Source organism: Nycticebus coucang, chromosome 1 (assembly GCF_027406575.1).
Source record: "Nycticebus coucang isolate mNycCou1 chromosome 1, mNycCou1.pri, whole genome shotgun sequence".
Taxonomy (NCBI): Eukaryota; Metazoa; Chordata; class Mammalia; order Primates; family Lorisidae; genus Nycticebus; species Nycticebus coucang.
Genome location: NC_069780.1, coordinates 163,820,801 through 163,835,960, shown reverse-complemented (window position 1 = coordinate 163,835,960; position 15,160 = coordinate 163,820,801). Strand labels below are relative to the sequence as shown.

General features: G+C 36.2%; 1 protein-coding gene across 3 annotated transcripts in view; it reads right to left on the bottom strand.

Annotated features, from left to right (window-relative positions):
- Positions 1-15,160, bottom strand: part of FYB1 (FYN binding protein 1) — a 168,853-nt gene that overhangs the window by 20,924 nt on the left and 132,769 nt on the right. For 2 of the 3 annotated variants that reach the window (XM_053591798.1, XM_053591791.1), the window contains exons 10-12: positions 5,292-5,314; positions 2,022-2,088; positions 1,044-1,181 (exon numbers count right to left, since the gene is read on the bottom strand). In XM_053591798.1, coding sequence (XP_053447773.1) covers positions 1,044-1,181; positions 2,022-2,088; positions 5,292-5,314 — 228 coding nt within the window. The remainder of the gene's footprint in view (positions 1-1,043; positions 1,182-2,021; positions 2,089-5,291; positions 5,315-15,160) is intronic. The other variant, XM_053591801.1, reaches the window with a different exon arrangement.

Genomic DNA, 15,160 nt, shown 5'->3' with positions numbered 1-15,160 from the left:
ACCCCCCCACCACATCTTCCCCCTCCCATTAAAAGAATGGTGCACAGATAGGAACAGCTGATTAAAGTAGTGGTGAGGGATTATTAATTCAAATGATTCAAAATCAGAATTGAGTGGTGTATAAGGAAGAAAATGTCTTATTTTGAAGTAAGGATTATATTTGCATAATACTGTTTAAAAGAAGATTTCTCATGCTTTCTTAACATTTCAATTCTACTGTTCAATAATTCAACTGAAAATTTTGGCGTTTCCCAAAGGGGTTTAAAATTAAGAATGCTATATAGAATTAGTATCTTAAAAAGACTTTAGTGAAAAGTGGCAAATTTATTTGGAAGACATAAAAGAGAAACACTTTCCTGTATCAGGAAACATGATAAAGATCCTTTCAACTCGTATGTATGGAATTTATGCTAGCTGCTTATTTGGGGGATGGAAAAGAAAAATAATGGTTTAATTTTTACTTAGACAAACTTAAGATGTTTAGAATAATTTTAATAGGAGAAATATAATTGTAATAATATTAATATGTCATTATTGTGGAACAGAGTTACAGAGATTTTAAATACTGTAGTTAGGGAAAAGAAATTATAAATCATATACTTTATTTCTAGCAATTTAACTTTGAAAAGAAAATGAATATTTTTAAAAGTAGTCAATAAAAAACATTATGTAGTAAAATGTAGAATTAGAATTGTGAGCTTTTAAATGTAATGCTATAGTTTAAAAAATCCTACTAAATGAAGTGTGTGTATGAGGGTATGAGGGTGTGTGCACACAGGTGTGTAACTGTGTGCTTTTGTGCATGTTTGTGGGGAAAATAAAATATATCTCAGAACTCCATGATTTTTGAATACTTGGACTCCTCTTATGTAATGCATGAATTTAAAGAATGACACTAGAAATGAGGCTGATTGATTAATGGTAAATAACGTTAAGATAGGTTAACCCTATCAGAATTTGGTTATTGGTTATAGAATATTAGTAGCATTTGATTAAATATTAGTGTAGTTATTGTGCACCAGATTTAGTTGGTTGACTCTTACGATGAACCTTCATTATTGTCTGACTCAGAGACTTTAGGTTTCTCTCGTATGCTTTTCTTTTTGTCATCTTTCCCCTTTAACATCTTCAAAATCCCCCAGGACCACGTGTTACTCTTCTCTTCAACCTGGAGCGTGGAGCTTTGGAGCATGCAGGCATTGATCAGAATGTAGTAATTAGTGGTATGTGAAGACGTTGCATGGACATTCAGATTCTTTATATGGACACTGAATTAATCATTCTGGCAGGAAACACATTCAACAAGATGATGCTATCAAATTTATAGACTGGGGGGTCTGAACACTGCTCCTCCAGGGCTGATCATTTTTTTCTAGGTGAGAGTTTTCTGGGTTCTTAAAGTTTGAAGTTGTCAGGAAAAAGTTTTAACCATCAATTTAGCTCTATTTATGATTAAAATTAAATAAATAATAGACTTAAAATTTTTAAATATGCCATTTTAAGATGAAAAGAGAAAATTTATTATTAACCTAAAGTATTTTAATTTTAAGAAATTATTATAATAATATCAAGATATTTATTATTAAGCTAAAGGATGAAATATTCAATACTGGTTCTGCTATAAATAGCCTATGGTCTCAATTTATTTGGGTTGCGTATATTTATGTTATACAAGGAATGATTGGGCAATTTATAAACTCTCCAGAGATTTTTAGAAATATAAGTTATAGACTGATGAATAAATGACAGGAAAAGATTTGTAAAAAACATCTACAATACTTGTAACTTATCACTTTTTCATTAAATTTCTTTTGCCATAGTTGAGATTCTTCCAATCTACTGTTTCATTGAAGTTAGTGCAATTACACTTCCCAATTTGCTATTGTTGTTAATTAATTATTAAAAAATTCAGGTACTGTTATAAAGAATACTATTTTCTGTTTTTTGTCCTGATCGGAAATCAAAAGTAGGTTTCAGCATATACAATAATCTTCTAAGAGCAATTCACTAATTATTCTTACTTGTCATCAGCATCTTCCTCTTCAATCCCATCATAAATGTCATCATCTGGTGGTGGTGGAAACATCCCTTCATTTGGAACAGGGGCAAAATTTTCTGTTAACTTTATAATTTGTTCACGTAATTTTCACACATTTTAATAATGAATCTTTCTTGTTTAATTACATAAACTTTTTCTTTCATATTGACCATTTAAGCAAAAAAACTCTTTCATATAATTATTATTCATATACTTTCATAAAATTATTGCTTTGCTGGTCTTTATATAATAAATTCCTAAGGCTGAAATGATCATAAAAAATTAGAGGTTATTAGAGGTACTGTGCTTTTTTGAGTTGAAAGAAATGGGGGGGAGAATAAACACAAGAAAAAGTAAAATTGAATATGGGATAGAGTTAAATATTTATTGTGTAAAGAGAGAAGTGAGGAGGTGATAAAAAATCTAATTAACAGCGAGGAGACATTCAGAAAAAGATACTGATCAAGATATAAATGAAATGGAATGAAAAGTAAATGTGTAAACTTTGATGATGGTTAAAACAAGGAAAGAAATGAATGGTAACCTTTTTAATATGTATTTTTTAAAGTTAAACTCCTATTTCATTTGTTACCACATATTTCTCAAGAACCTTGCTGTTTGACAAATATTTACTTAATAAGTGTTTAATGAGTCCTTTCTATGTGAGGAAGTAAGTACAATGAATTTGTAATTTGACTTTTAGTATAGCACCAAGGTTTTAGTTCAAATCCCTTATTTTGTTGCTGAGAAATATAGGGGTCTTTAGGAACCATACTCAAAGAAACTATATAAGTTGTTGTCCAAACAAAGATATTTCTGAAGGTGAAAGGGGATGCTGCTATTATTAATAATTGTGCTCAATTGGTGTAAATCAATACTTCGCTGAGCACATTGGACTGGGGTCTTCCAATGATCCATCGCAAACTTGGAGGAAAGAAGGGACTTGCTCAGAATCTCTTGGTGGCCCAGTCTAGAGTCTAGGTCACTAGCTGTTCTTCAGACCATATTAAGATCTCATTTATTATCTTGCAAACTATCTGTCATTTCAGCCCTAATAAACTCTTTTGCTATCTTGCATTTTGTCATTGAAATTCACAAAAATATTGAAGACTTAATTAGAAACTACCGATGAAAGTGTGGGGCTTCCCATGGATTAGAAGAATTAGTATTGTTAAAATGACCATACTTCTCAAAGCAATTTATAGATTTAATGCAATATGTATAAAAATATAAATGTTTTTCACAGAAATAAAAAAATCCTGAAATTAATGTGGAACCAAGAAAGGAGCCCAAATTGGTAAAGCAATCCTGAGCAAAAAAAAAAAAAAAAAAAAAGCTGGAGGCATCACACTACTTGACTTCAAAGTATTTTATAAGCCTACAGTAACCGAAACAGTGTGATACTGGTATAAGAACAAACACATAGGCCAATGGAACAGAATAGTAAACCCAGAAATTAACCTACAGTTTTATTTATTTATTTTTTTTGTGAAAGCCACAGTTTTACAGCCAATTCATTTTTGACAAGGCATCAGTAACATAGTTTGGGAAAAGGACATTGTCTTCAATAAATGGTGCTGAGAAAACTAGATATTTATAGGTAGAGGAATACAACTAGATCCTTATGTCTCACCATATACAAAAATCGACTTAAGATAGATTAAAGACTTAAATGTCACACCTAAAACTATGGAAAATAGAAAAATACATAGAGGAAACACTTTAGGACATTGGTTTAGGCAAAGATTTTATGTCTGAGGCACAAAAGCACAGGCATAAACAAAAAGACAAATGGACTATGTTAACTAAAAAGCTTCTGTACAGCAAAAGGAACAACCAACAGAGTGAAAAGACAATTTCCTGAATGGGAGAAAATATTTGCAAACTATTCATTTAAGAAAGGACTAATATCCAGATGATACCAGAAACTCAACAGCAAAAATAAAAAAAATAAAAGTGGACAAAGGATCTGAATAGACATTTCTCAAATGAAGACATGGACATGGCCAACAGGTAAATGAAAAAATGGTCAACATCACTATGTATATTAAACCCATGATGAGCATGATGGGATAACAACTTACCCAGTTAGAATGGCTACTATCAAAAAGACAAAAAATAATAGATGCTGGTGACGATGCAGAGAAAATGGAACTTGCAGACACTGTTGGTGGGAATGTAAATCAGCTAATTTTCCATACTATGGAAAATAGTATGGAGAGTAACCAAAAAAACAAACAAGAAAATAGAACTATCACACAATTCAGCAATCCCACTACTGGGGGTATTTATCCAAAGGAAAGGAAAACAGTATATTAAAAAGATACGTGGGCTCAGCGCCTGTAGCTCAGCAGCTAGAGCACCGGCCACATACACTGGGGTTGGCAGATTCGAACCCAGCTAGGGTCTGCCAAACAACAACGACAACAACAACAACAACAAAAACCCAGCCAGGTGTTGCAGCAGGTGCCTATAGTCCCAGCTACTTGGGAGGCTAAGGCAAGAGAATTGCTTAAGCTCAAGAGTATGAGGTTGCTGTGAGCTGTGATGCCACTACACTCTACTGAGGGCGACATAGTGAGACTCTGTCTACAAGAAAAAAAGCAAAAAATGAAAAAGATACATGCACCCCTATGCTTATTGCAGCTCTATTCACAACAGCAAAGATACGGAATCAACTTAAGTAACCATCAACAGGTGAAGTGATTAAAAAGTGTGGCATATTTACACAATGTAATACTGTTTGGCCAAGAAAAAGAATGAAATCATTCCATTTGCAGTAACATAGCTGGAATGGGGAGTCAGTATGTTAAATGAAATAAGCCAGACACAGAGACACAAATATTGTATGTACTCACAAGTGGGAGCTGAAAAAGTTGATCTCATGAAGGTAGAGAGCAGAAGGATAGATACCAGAAGCTGGGAAGGGTGCGTAGAGGGTGGGAGAGAGTAAGGAGATGAAGGGAACTTGGTTAATGGGCACAAACATACAGTAGGAAGGAATCATTTCAAATTCTCAACAGTAGAGCAGGGTGACCACAGTTAACAATAATGTATCACACATTTAAAAATAGCCAGAAGTGAGGACTTGAAATCTTCTTAACACATAGAAATGATAAATGCTCATGGTGATGAATATACTAAATACACTGGCTTGATCATTATGTATTCTATGCATATAACAAAATATTACAGATACACTTCCATAAATATTATGTATCAATAAAAAGTAATTTAAAAAGCGTTGGCTTACCTCCACTTCCACTCTGAGTGTGGCTAGGAAAAAATACCACAGAAATATTAAATTAATATATGAATTACTTAGCTCTCAAGAAGAGACGTATATGTATTGATCACTGACACAAAAGAGAAATAACATTTCAGTTAAAACTTATTAGGGTTCTATTAGAAAGATAAAATATTCCTTATCATAACAGATGACTAAAACAAGGCAACAAACAAAACAAACAAAAACCAAGAATTAAGTGAGTTTATAGTACTACATACAATATTCAAAACAATGATACTATTTGCTTTTAGCATGTTTCCATGAGGCAGTTTCAGATTATACATTATTATATCATTCCATACATGGACTATTAAAATAAACTCCAAGGGTGTTACTCCAGGAGTCACAATAGACAGATCATCACTGCATTAAATTCAATCATCTTTCAGTATCTTATAACAATAGCATTTTACTCCTAGTCCAATAGTATTAAACTTTTTTAAGAGTGAGAACTTTTTTAAAAATTAAAATCTTGGGACCTCTGGAAGAGCTGTACCACGACACGTGATCGGTGCCCACTGGACCTCCTCAAGAGCTGCAACTTGACCCGTGACTGCCATTGGCACACGCCCAGACCCCAGTAAGAGCTGTGCCACAACCCGCGACCCGTGCCCACCGGGGCTCTGCACGTCCTGACCAGGAACTCCGGGAGCCGTGCAACCCAGCGTTCTCCCTTCTGTACCGTCCCTGCCTCCACATGGGTCCGCTTGTCTGGCCAGGGACTCTGGTAGCTGCATGCCCTCCGGAGCCCTCCCTGCTTCTACGTGGAGGCCTTTTCCTGGCCAGAGACTGCTGGAGACTTGGGCCCTCTGTGCCAAAGTCACTGGGTGCCAGGAACTCCCAGAACCGTGTGCACCACCCACCGCCCTGTTGCTGGATCCAGGCGTGTCACACTCTGGAGATGCTCCCACGACCAGAACTCTCTGGCTGGGGCAGCCCCAGAGGAGCTACACAGAGTCACTCCCTACAAAGATCCAGCAATAATAGAGTGATACTGCTGGGGTCTAATCATGGAGAGACACCTCCCCAACTCTGAGGACTGCCAGAGGCAATGGTGAAAAACAATCATGAGGCAAAATCAACAAAAATACTCTGGCAATACAAATAATCAGAGTAGATTAACTCCTCCAAGGAACAATGGGACAGACAAAGCACAAGATCCTATGCACAAACAAATAGCTAAGATGTCAGAAATTGAATTCAGAATCCGGATGGCAAATAAGATCGAATTAGAATTCCAAGCAGTAACCCAAAAGATGTCTCAAGAATTCAAGGAATTCAAAGACCAAATGACCAAAGATTTTGACACATTGAGACAAGAAGTTGCAGCCCTCAAAGATCTGAGAAACACAGTAGACTCCCTCAGTAACAGAATGGAACAAGCAGAAGAAAGGATTTCTGACATTGAAGACAAAGCTTTCGAATGCTCCCAAAGAGGAAGAGAAATGGAGGGCAAAAAAAGATCACTCTCTCAGAGAGCTCTGGCATAATTTGAAGAAAACCAATATTCGTCTTATAGGGATCCCTGAAAATGATGAAGTGGCTTCACAAGGCACAGAGTCTCTTCTCCATGAGATTATGAAAGAGAACTTTCCAGACATGCCAAGAGATTTGAAATTCAGATAGCAGACAGTTTCAGAACTCCAGCATGACTTAACCCAAATAAGACATCCCCCAGACACATCATAATCAATTTCACTAAAGTTAATATGAAGGAGAAAATTCTGAAAGCAGCCAGATGAAAGAAAACCATTACCTACAAGGGCAAGAATATTAGAATAACTGCAGATCTCTCTCCTGAAACCTTTCAAGCTAGAAGAGGATGATCATCGATTTTTAATCTCCTAAAACAAAATAACTTTCAACCCAGGATCCTGTACCCAGCTAAACTGAGTTTCATTTATGATGGAGAAATTAAATACTTTAATGACATTCACATGTTGAAGAAATTTGCCATAACTAAACCAGCTCTCCAGGATATTCTCAGATCTAGCCTCCATAAAGACCAGCGTAATCCTCCACCACAAAAGTAAACCCACCCAGAAAATTTTGATCAAATTCCAACTTCCACAGTTGCAAAAGAATTAAAAATGTCCACCACACTCTCGAAAGGCTTATCAATATTCTCAATAAATGTGAATGGTTTAAGTTGTCCTCTAAAGAGGCACAGGTTGGCTGACTGGATACCAAAACTCAAGCCAGATATCTGCTCCATATGAGAATCTCACCTTACATTAAAAGACAAATATAGACTCAAGGTGAAGGGATGGTCATCTATACTCCAGGAAAATGGAAAGCAGAAAAAGGCAGGTGTTACAATCCTATTCACAGATGCAATAGGCTTTAAACCAACCAAAATAACTAAGGATAAGGATGGATACTTCATATTTTTTAAAGGTAATACTCAATATGATGAGATTTCAATTATTAATATTTATGCACCCAACAAGAACACACCTCAATTTATAAGAGAAACTCTAACAGACATGAGCAACTCGATTTACTCCACTTCCATAGTAGTTGGAGATTTTAACACCCCTTGCCAGTTCTGGATAGATCCTCCAAAAAGAAGCTAAGCAAAGAAATCTTGCATTTAAACTTAACCATTCAACATCTGGACTTAACAGATATCTACAGAACATTTCATCCCAATAAAACTGAATACACATTCTTCTCATCAGCCCATGGAACATACTCCAAAATCGACCACATCCCAGGCCACAAATTTAACCTCAGCAAATTTAAAAAAATAGAAATTATTCCTTGCATCTTCTCAGACCATCATGGAATAAAAGTTGAACTCAATAACAACAGGAATTTGCATTTCCATACAAAAACATGGAAGCTAAATAACCTTATGCTGAAGGATAGACGGGTTATAGACAAGATTAAGAAGGAAACCACCAAATTTTTGGAACAAAACAACAATGAAGACACGAACTATCAGAACCTCTGGGATACTGCAAAGGCAGTCCTAAGAGGTAAATTTATAGCACTGCAAGCCTTCCTCAAGAAAATGGAAAGAGAGGAAGTTAATAACTTAATGGAACATCTCAAGCAACTGGAGAAGGAAGAACATTCCAACCCCAAACCCAGCATAAGAAAAGAAGTAACCAAAATCAGAGCAGAATTAAATGAAATTGAAAACAAAAGAATTATACAACAGATCAATAAATCCAAAAGTTGGTTTTTTTAAAAGATCAATAAAATAGACAAACCTTTGGCCAACCTAACCAGGAAAAAAAGAGTAAAATCTCTAATTTCATCAATCACAAATGGTAAAGATGAAATAACAACAGACCCTCCAGATATTCAAAAAATCCTTAATGAATATTACAAGAAACTTTACTCTCAGAAATATGAAAATCTGAAAGAAATCGACCAATACTTGGAAGTAAGCCACCTACCAAGACATAGCCAGAACGAAGTGGAAATGTTGAACAGGACTATATCAAGTTCTGAAATAGCATCAACTATACAAAATCTCCCTAAAAAGAAAAGCCCAGGACCAGATGGCTTTATGTCAGAATTCTACCAAACCTTTAATGAAGAACTAGTACCTATATTACTAAACCTCTTCCAAAATATAGAAAAAGAAGGAATACTACCCAACACATTCTACAAAGCAAACATCACCTTGATCCCTAAACCAGGGAAAGACCCAACAAGAAAAGAAAATTATAGACCAATATCACTAATGAATATTGACGCAAAAATACTCAATATGATCCTAACAAACAGAATCCAACAACACATCAAGAAAATTATACACCATGACCAAGCGGGATTTATCCCAGGGTCTCAAGGCTGGTTCAATATATGTAAATCTATAAATGTAATTCAGCACATAAACAAACTAAAAAATAAAGACCATATGATTCTCTCAATTGATGCAGAAAAAGCTTTTGACCATATCCAGCATCCCTTCATGATCAGAACACTTAATAAAATTGGTATAGAAGGGACATTTCTTAAACTGATAGAGGCCATTTACAGCAAACCCACAGCCAATATCATATTGAATGGAGTTAAATTGAAATCATTTCCACTTAGATCAGAACACTTAAGAAAATTGGTATATAAGGGACATTTCTTAAACTAATAGAGGCCATCTACAGCAAACCCACAGCCAATATTGTATTGAATGGAGTTAAATTGAAATAATTTCCACTTAGGTCAGGAACCAGGCAAGGTTGCCCATTGTCTCCATTGCTCTTTAACATTGTAATGGAAGTTTTAGTCATTGTAATTAGGGAAGAAAAGGTGATCAAGGGTATCCACGTAGGGTCAGAAGAGATCAAACTTCCACTCTTCTCAGATGACATGATCGTATATCTGGAAAACAGTAGGGATTCTACTACAAAACTTTTAGAAGTGATCAAGAAATACAGCAATGTCTCAGGCTACAAATCAACACCCATAAATCTGTAGCCTTTATATACACCAACAATAGCAAAGCCAAAAAAACAGTCAAGGACTCTATTCCTTTCACAGTAGTGCCAAAGAAGATAAAATATTTGGGAGTTTATCTAACAAAGGACGTGAAAAATCTCTATAAAGAGAACCATGAAACTTTAAGAAAAGAAATAGCTGAATATGTTAACAAATGGAAAAACACACCCAGGCTCATGGCTGGGAAGAATCATCATTGTTAAAATGTCTATACTACCCAAAGCAATATATAATTTTAATGTAATTCTTATTAAAGCTCCATTGTCATATTTTAAAGATCTTGAAAAAAATAATACTTTGTTTTATATGGAATCAGAAAAAACCTTGAATAGCCAAAACATTACTCAGAAATAACAACAAAGCAGGAGGAATCACACTACTGGACCTGAGACTGTACTATAAATCAATAGTGATCAAAACAGCATGGTATTGGCACAAAAACAGAGAAGTAGATGTCTGGAACAGAACAGAGAACCAAGAGATGAATACGGGTACTTATCGTTATTTGATCTTTGACAAGCCAATTAAAAACATTCAGTAGGGAAAAGATTCCCTATTTAACAAATGGTGCTGGGTGAACTGGCTGGCAACCTGTAAAAGACTGAAACTGAACCCACACCTTTCACCATTAACTAAGATAGACTCTCACTGGATAAAAGATTTAAACTTAAGACATGAAACTATAAAAATACTTGAAGAAAGTGCAGGGAAAACTCTTGAAGGAATCGGCCTGGGTGAATATTTTATGAGGAGGACTCCCCAGGCAATTGAAGCAGTATCAAAAATACACTACTGGGACCTGATCAAACTAAAAAGTTTCTGCACATCCAAGAACACAGTAAGTAAAGCAAGCAGACAGCCCTCAGAATGGGAGAAAATATTTGCAGGTTATACCTCCGACAAAGGTTTAATAACCAGAAATCCACAGAGAACTCAAACGTATTAGCAAGAAAAGAACAAGTGATCCCATCTCAGGGTGGACAAAGGACTTGAAGAGAAACTTCTCTAAAGAAGACAGATGCACGATCTACAGACACATGAAAAAAAGCTCATCATCCTTAATCATCAGAGAAATGCAAATCGAAACTACTTTGAGGTATCACCTAACCCCAGTAAGAGTAGCCCACAGAACAAAATCCCCAAACCAGAGATGTTGGCGTGGATGTGGAGAAAAGGGCACACTTCTACACTGCAGATGGGAATGCACACTAATATGTTCCTTTTGGCAGGATGCTTGGAGAATACTTAGAGATCTAAAAATAGACCTGCCATTCGATCCTGTAATTCCTTTACTAGATATATACCCAGAAGACCAAAAATCACAATATAACAAAGATATCTGTACCGGAATGTTTATTGCAGCCCAATTCATAATTGCTAAGTCATGGAAGAAGCCCAAGTGCCCATCGACCCACGAATGGACTAGCAAATTGTGGTACATGTATACCATGGAATATTATGCAGCCTTAAAGAAAGATGGAGACTTTACCTTTTTCATGTTTACATGGATTGAGCTGGAACATATTCTTCTTAGCAAAGTATCTCAAGAATGGAAGAAAAAGTATCCAATGTACTCAGCCCTACTATAAAGCTAATTTATAGCTTTCACATGAGGGCTATAACCCAACTATAGCACAAGAATATGGGGAAAGGCCAAGGGAGGGGAAAGGAGGGGGAAGGTTAGGGTGGTAGGAGGGTAATGAGGGGGTCACACCTACGGTGCATCTTAGAATGGGTACAGGTGAAAACTACTAAAGGCAGAATACAAATGTCTACATACAATAACTAAGAAAATGCCATGAAGGCTACGTTGAACAGTTTGATGAGAATATTTCAGATTGTGTAGGAAACCAGCACATTGTACCCCTTGATTGCACAAATGTACACAGCTATGATTTAACAATTAAAAAAAATAGAATAAAAAAAAATAAAAATGTGAAAGTGGAAAAAAAAGAAAAAAAAATTAAAATCTTATTCATGGGGCTTTATATATGGTATGACCCCTGATTCTCTAAAACCTTATTACTATGTTTCTTATTTACTTTCATAACATGAAATGTTTTCCCTGTTTTAGCATTTATATTATAATTGTCTGTTTTCTTGCCTATATCTACCACTAAAATGTGAGTTCTGTCAGAGCAAAGGTAATGTAGACTGTGAGAAGTGGGCAAGTCCCAGAAGTCATTTATTTATTTACCTCATTTTGCAGAAAACAAACGGAGGCTCTGACAAAAGGAAGTGACTTCGCCAAGCCCACTTCTACTCCTAGCTGCACTCCCTCTATTCACAGCACCCCCCACCCCAGGTTTATCTGTCAGCAACTGTTACCAGTTTGATGTGATAACCCAAGGAGGGCAATTATATAATATCACATCTGATTCCTTAATATTAAAGGTCAATAAAATAAATTGACCTGACACAGATCTCTTGTTAATTTAGACAAGAAAACAAACTTGCTAATGGAACTTTGTAGAAGAAAATATTATAAATGTCTTGCTGTATAAATAAGGAACGGGCTTTTTAAGAGGTTGCAGCATGCTGTTCACTTGCTGAGGCACCATTTCCACATTGACTTTCCCTGGCTCTCCTCTCTGAGCATAAAGCAGGAGTTACATGAAGAGGTGCATTCTGGTCGGCTATCACTCCCTGCAAAAACGTTCCATCCTGGAGATTTTTACATCCAATTTCTAAAGAACAGGGTTGTGATAATCAGGTGAAAGCTGCTACTCATTTATTTAATTTCTAGAGCAATTTTTCAACTTCCTAAAAATGGCATGGTTAGAATGTAAAATATTTGATAAGAGTAAGAAGAGGAGAGAGAGGAGGGGTGAGAGGAGAGGAGTGGGGAGAGAGAGGCCCTGCCGTGACCGGAGGGGTGGTATCTGCCTTTATAGTTTCCCTTCCTTCAGTGTCTCTTATTACAGAAAGTGTTTTAGTGGAGCAGGAGAGAAGGACCTGTCCGGGCCTGTGCTTTGAGGCTGCACGCTGGCTCCCGGAGCTAGAAGCCCGCAGTCCTCTCTCCTCGCACTCGGAGAGCCAGGAAAGGGCAGGTAGAGAGCACGGGAACCAGGGGGCATGTGGAAGATGGAGAAAGGACATGGTGACTTCTGTTCTTCTTCTCACCAGGGCAAGCTGCTAACTACACTCAGCAGCTTTCCTTTTTCCACTAAGAACAAAGCACGTTCTGATTTAAGATCTCTGCCAGCAGCAGCTGTAGTTTAAAAAAGAAAACATGTACAGCAATGGCTTCTTCCTTAATTTTCTTATTAAGTATGCGCAGAGAGAGAGAGGCTAGTAAATGTTGGCTGCTATGTGTACTTCTTATTAAGCTTCTTATTAAGTATTGAAAGAGAGAGAGCCTGGCTAGTAAATACTGGGGGCTATATCTATTTCTTCTTATTAAGCTTCTTATTAAGTATTGTGAGAGAGAGGCTGGCTAATAAATTTGAGTGCTTATATGTGTTTAAGAGACTGAGCAGCAAAACCACATAAAACACTTCTTCCAACCTCATTTCTTTTGTTAAATATAAGATTATTTTTCTGCTACATGTTTACTAACTAGACCATGTTTTTAGAATTGTGGTATGTATGGATTCAATAAAATGGAAAAAGCTAATGATGTTAGTTTTGGGAAATAGTCACCCAATATGGTGAAATAATGCTTCGTTTTAAGAACATCATTTCTTTCTTGTGGATTTGTTATTTTTTTCTGAGTATGCACATCAGTATAAATATTTATTTATTAACTTAACTGGCATTTTTTTTTTTTTTGCCGTTTTTGGCTGGGGCTGGGTTTGAACCCAACACCTCCGGTATAAGGGGCCAGCGCCCTACTCCTTTGAGCCACAGGCATTGCTCCTTAACTGGCATTCTTTAAGTATAAAATGAAGAAAATGTACTTAAGAGAAACATAAAATATATACACTGGTAATACGTGTATTCCTGACATACTCATGTCCAGAAAATTCTGCAAGTTGTAGAATATGATCATTTGGAACTTCATCTGACCCCCAAACTGGCATTTGCTGACTCTCAAACTAGGTAAATGTGGTTCTAATTATTAAAGTCAATTTATGATCTGAAAATTCTAGTGCCTGGATCGTGTGTTTTGACATATGTTACATAATTTATGATTCTAACATGGTAAGAAGGCATAGTAGGCTATAATTCATTTTAGAAAGATAAAACTGCCAGAAAGCAGCTAACAAGTTTGATCATTGACATATGGCAAAAGATTATAGGAGGAAAATTTAATTCTTCATACATTTTATGCATATATTACTAATTTGGTGTGTTTTTTTCGAGACAGAGTCTCACTATGTTGCCGTTGTTAGAGTGCTGTGGCATCACAGCTCACAGGAACCTCAAACACTTTGCCTTACGTGATTCTTTTGCCTCAGCCTCCCAAGTAGCTGAGACTACAGGCACCTGCCACAAAGCCCAGCTATTTTTTGTTGCAGTTGTCATTGTTGTTTAGCTGGCTTGGGTGGGGTTTGAACCTGCCAGCGTTGGTGTATGTGGCTGGTGCTGTAACCACTGTGCTATGGGAGGCAAGCCTAATTTGGTGTTTTTTTAATGATTGACAATTAAACCTTTATCACTGAAGTTTGAATTATGAAGAAGGCAGACACAGTTTTATCCAGGTGAAGCTCTAGCACAGGTCATGTTTTTGGTGAGCATGACAATGGAGGTTTCCTAACTTCATAAAGTGGGCATAGAAAAATGAGGATTCTGAACTATGGCTTTAACAGGAAAGGGAGATATTAGAGGAAAGAAAGAATAAAAAAAGAAGAGGAATGGAAAAGTATAAAGAAGAAAGGACACAGGATGATCAGAACTGGAACAAAGGGAAGGGAGAGAGAACAAATGGCTGAGAAGGAAAAGTAGGGAAGGAAGGTACCAGGGAGAAGATGGCTAATATTCCCTCTCACTCCTGTAGAAGAGACGCCATATTCTGTCCTTCTGGGCCAGGAAGACATTTTTGGAGAGAAGGTTACTTTAATGGTGTAAATGGGCTATGAAAAGTTGGCACCTTAACTGATACCCAGAAATCATAGGGTATCGAGTTCTTATTTTTTTCACTTTTATTTTATTTATGTATTTATTCACATCATTTATTGCAACATAGTTTGAAGAACATAAGATTGGACCCAACCTCTATTTTTTTTTACCCTTAAAGAGAAAACTGGAGTTATAATAAAAGTGTTATTTTTTTCTGTCATATTTTTGAATAATAACAACAAATACATCCAGGCTCACAGATTTTAGAGTTCAAAAGGGTTTAAATTTTATATTTTAAAAATAAACAAATGGGACTTCATTAAACTGAAAAGCTTCTGTACAGCTAAGGAGACAATAACCAAAGCAAAGAGACAACCTAC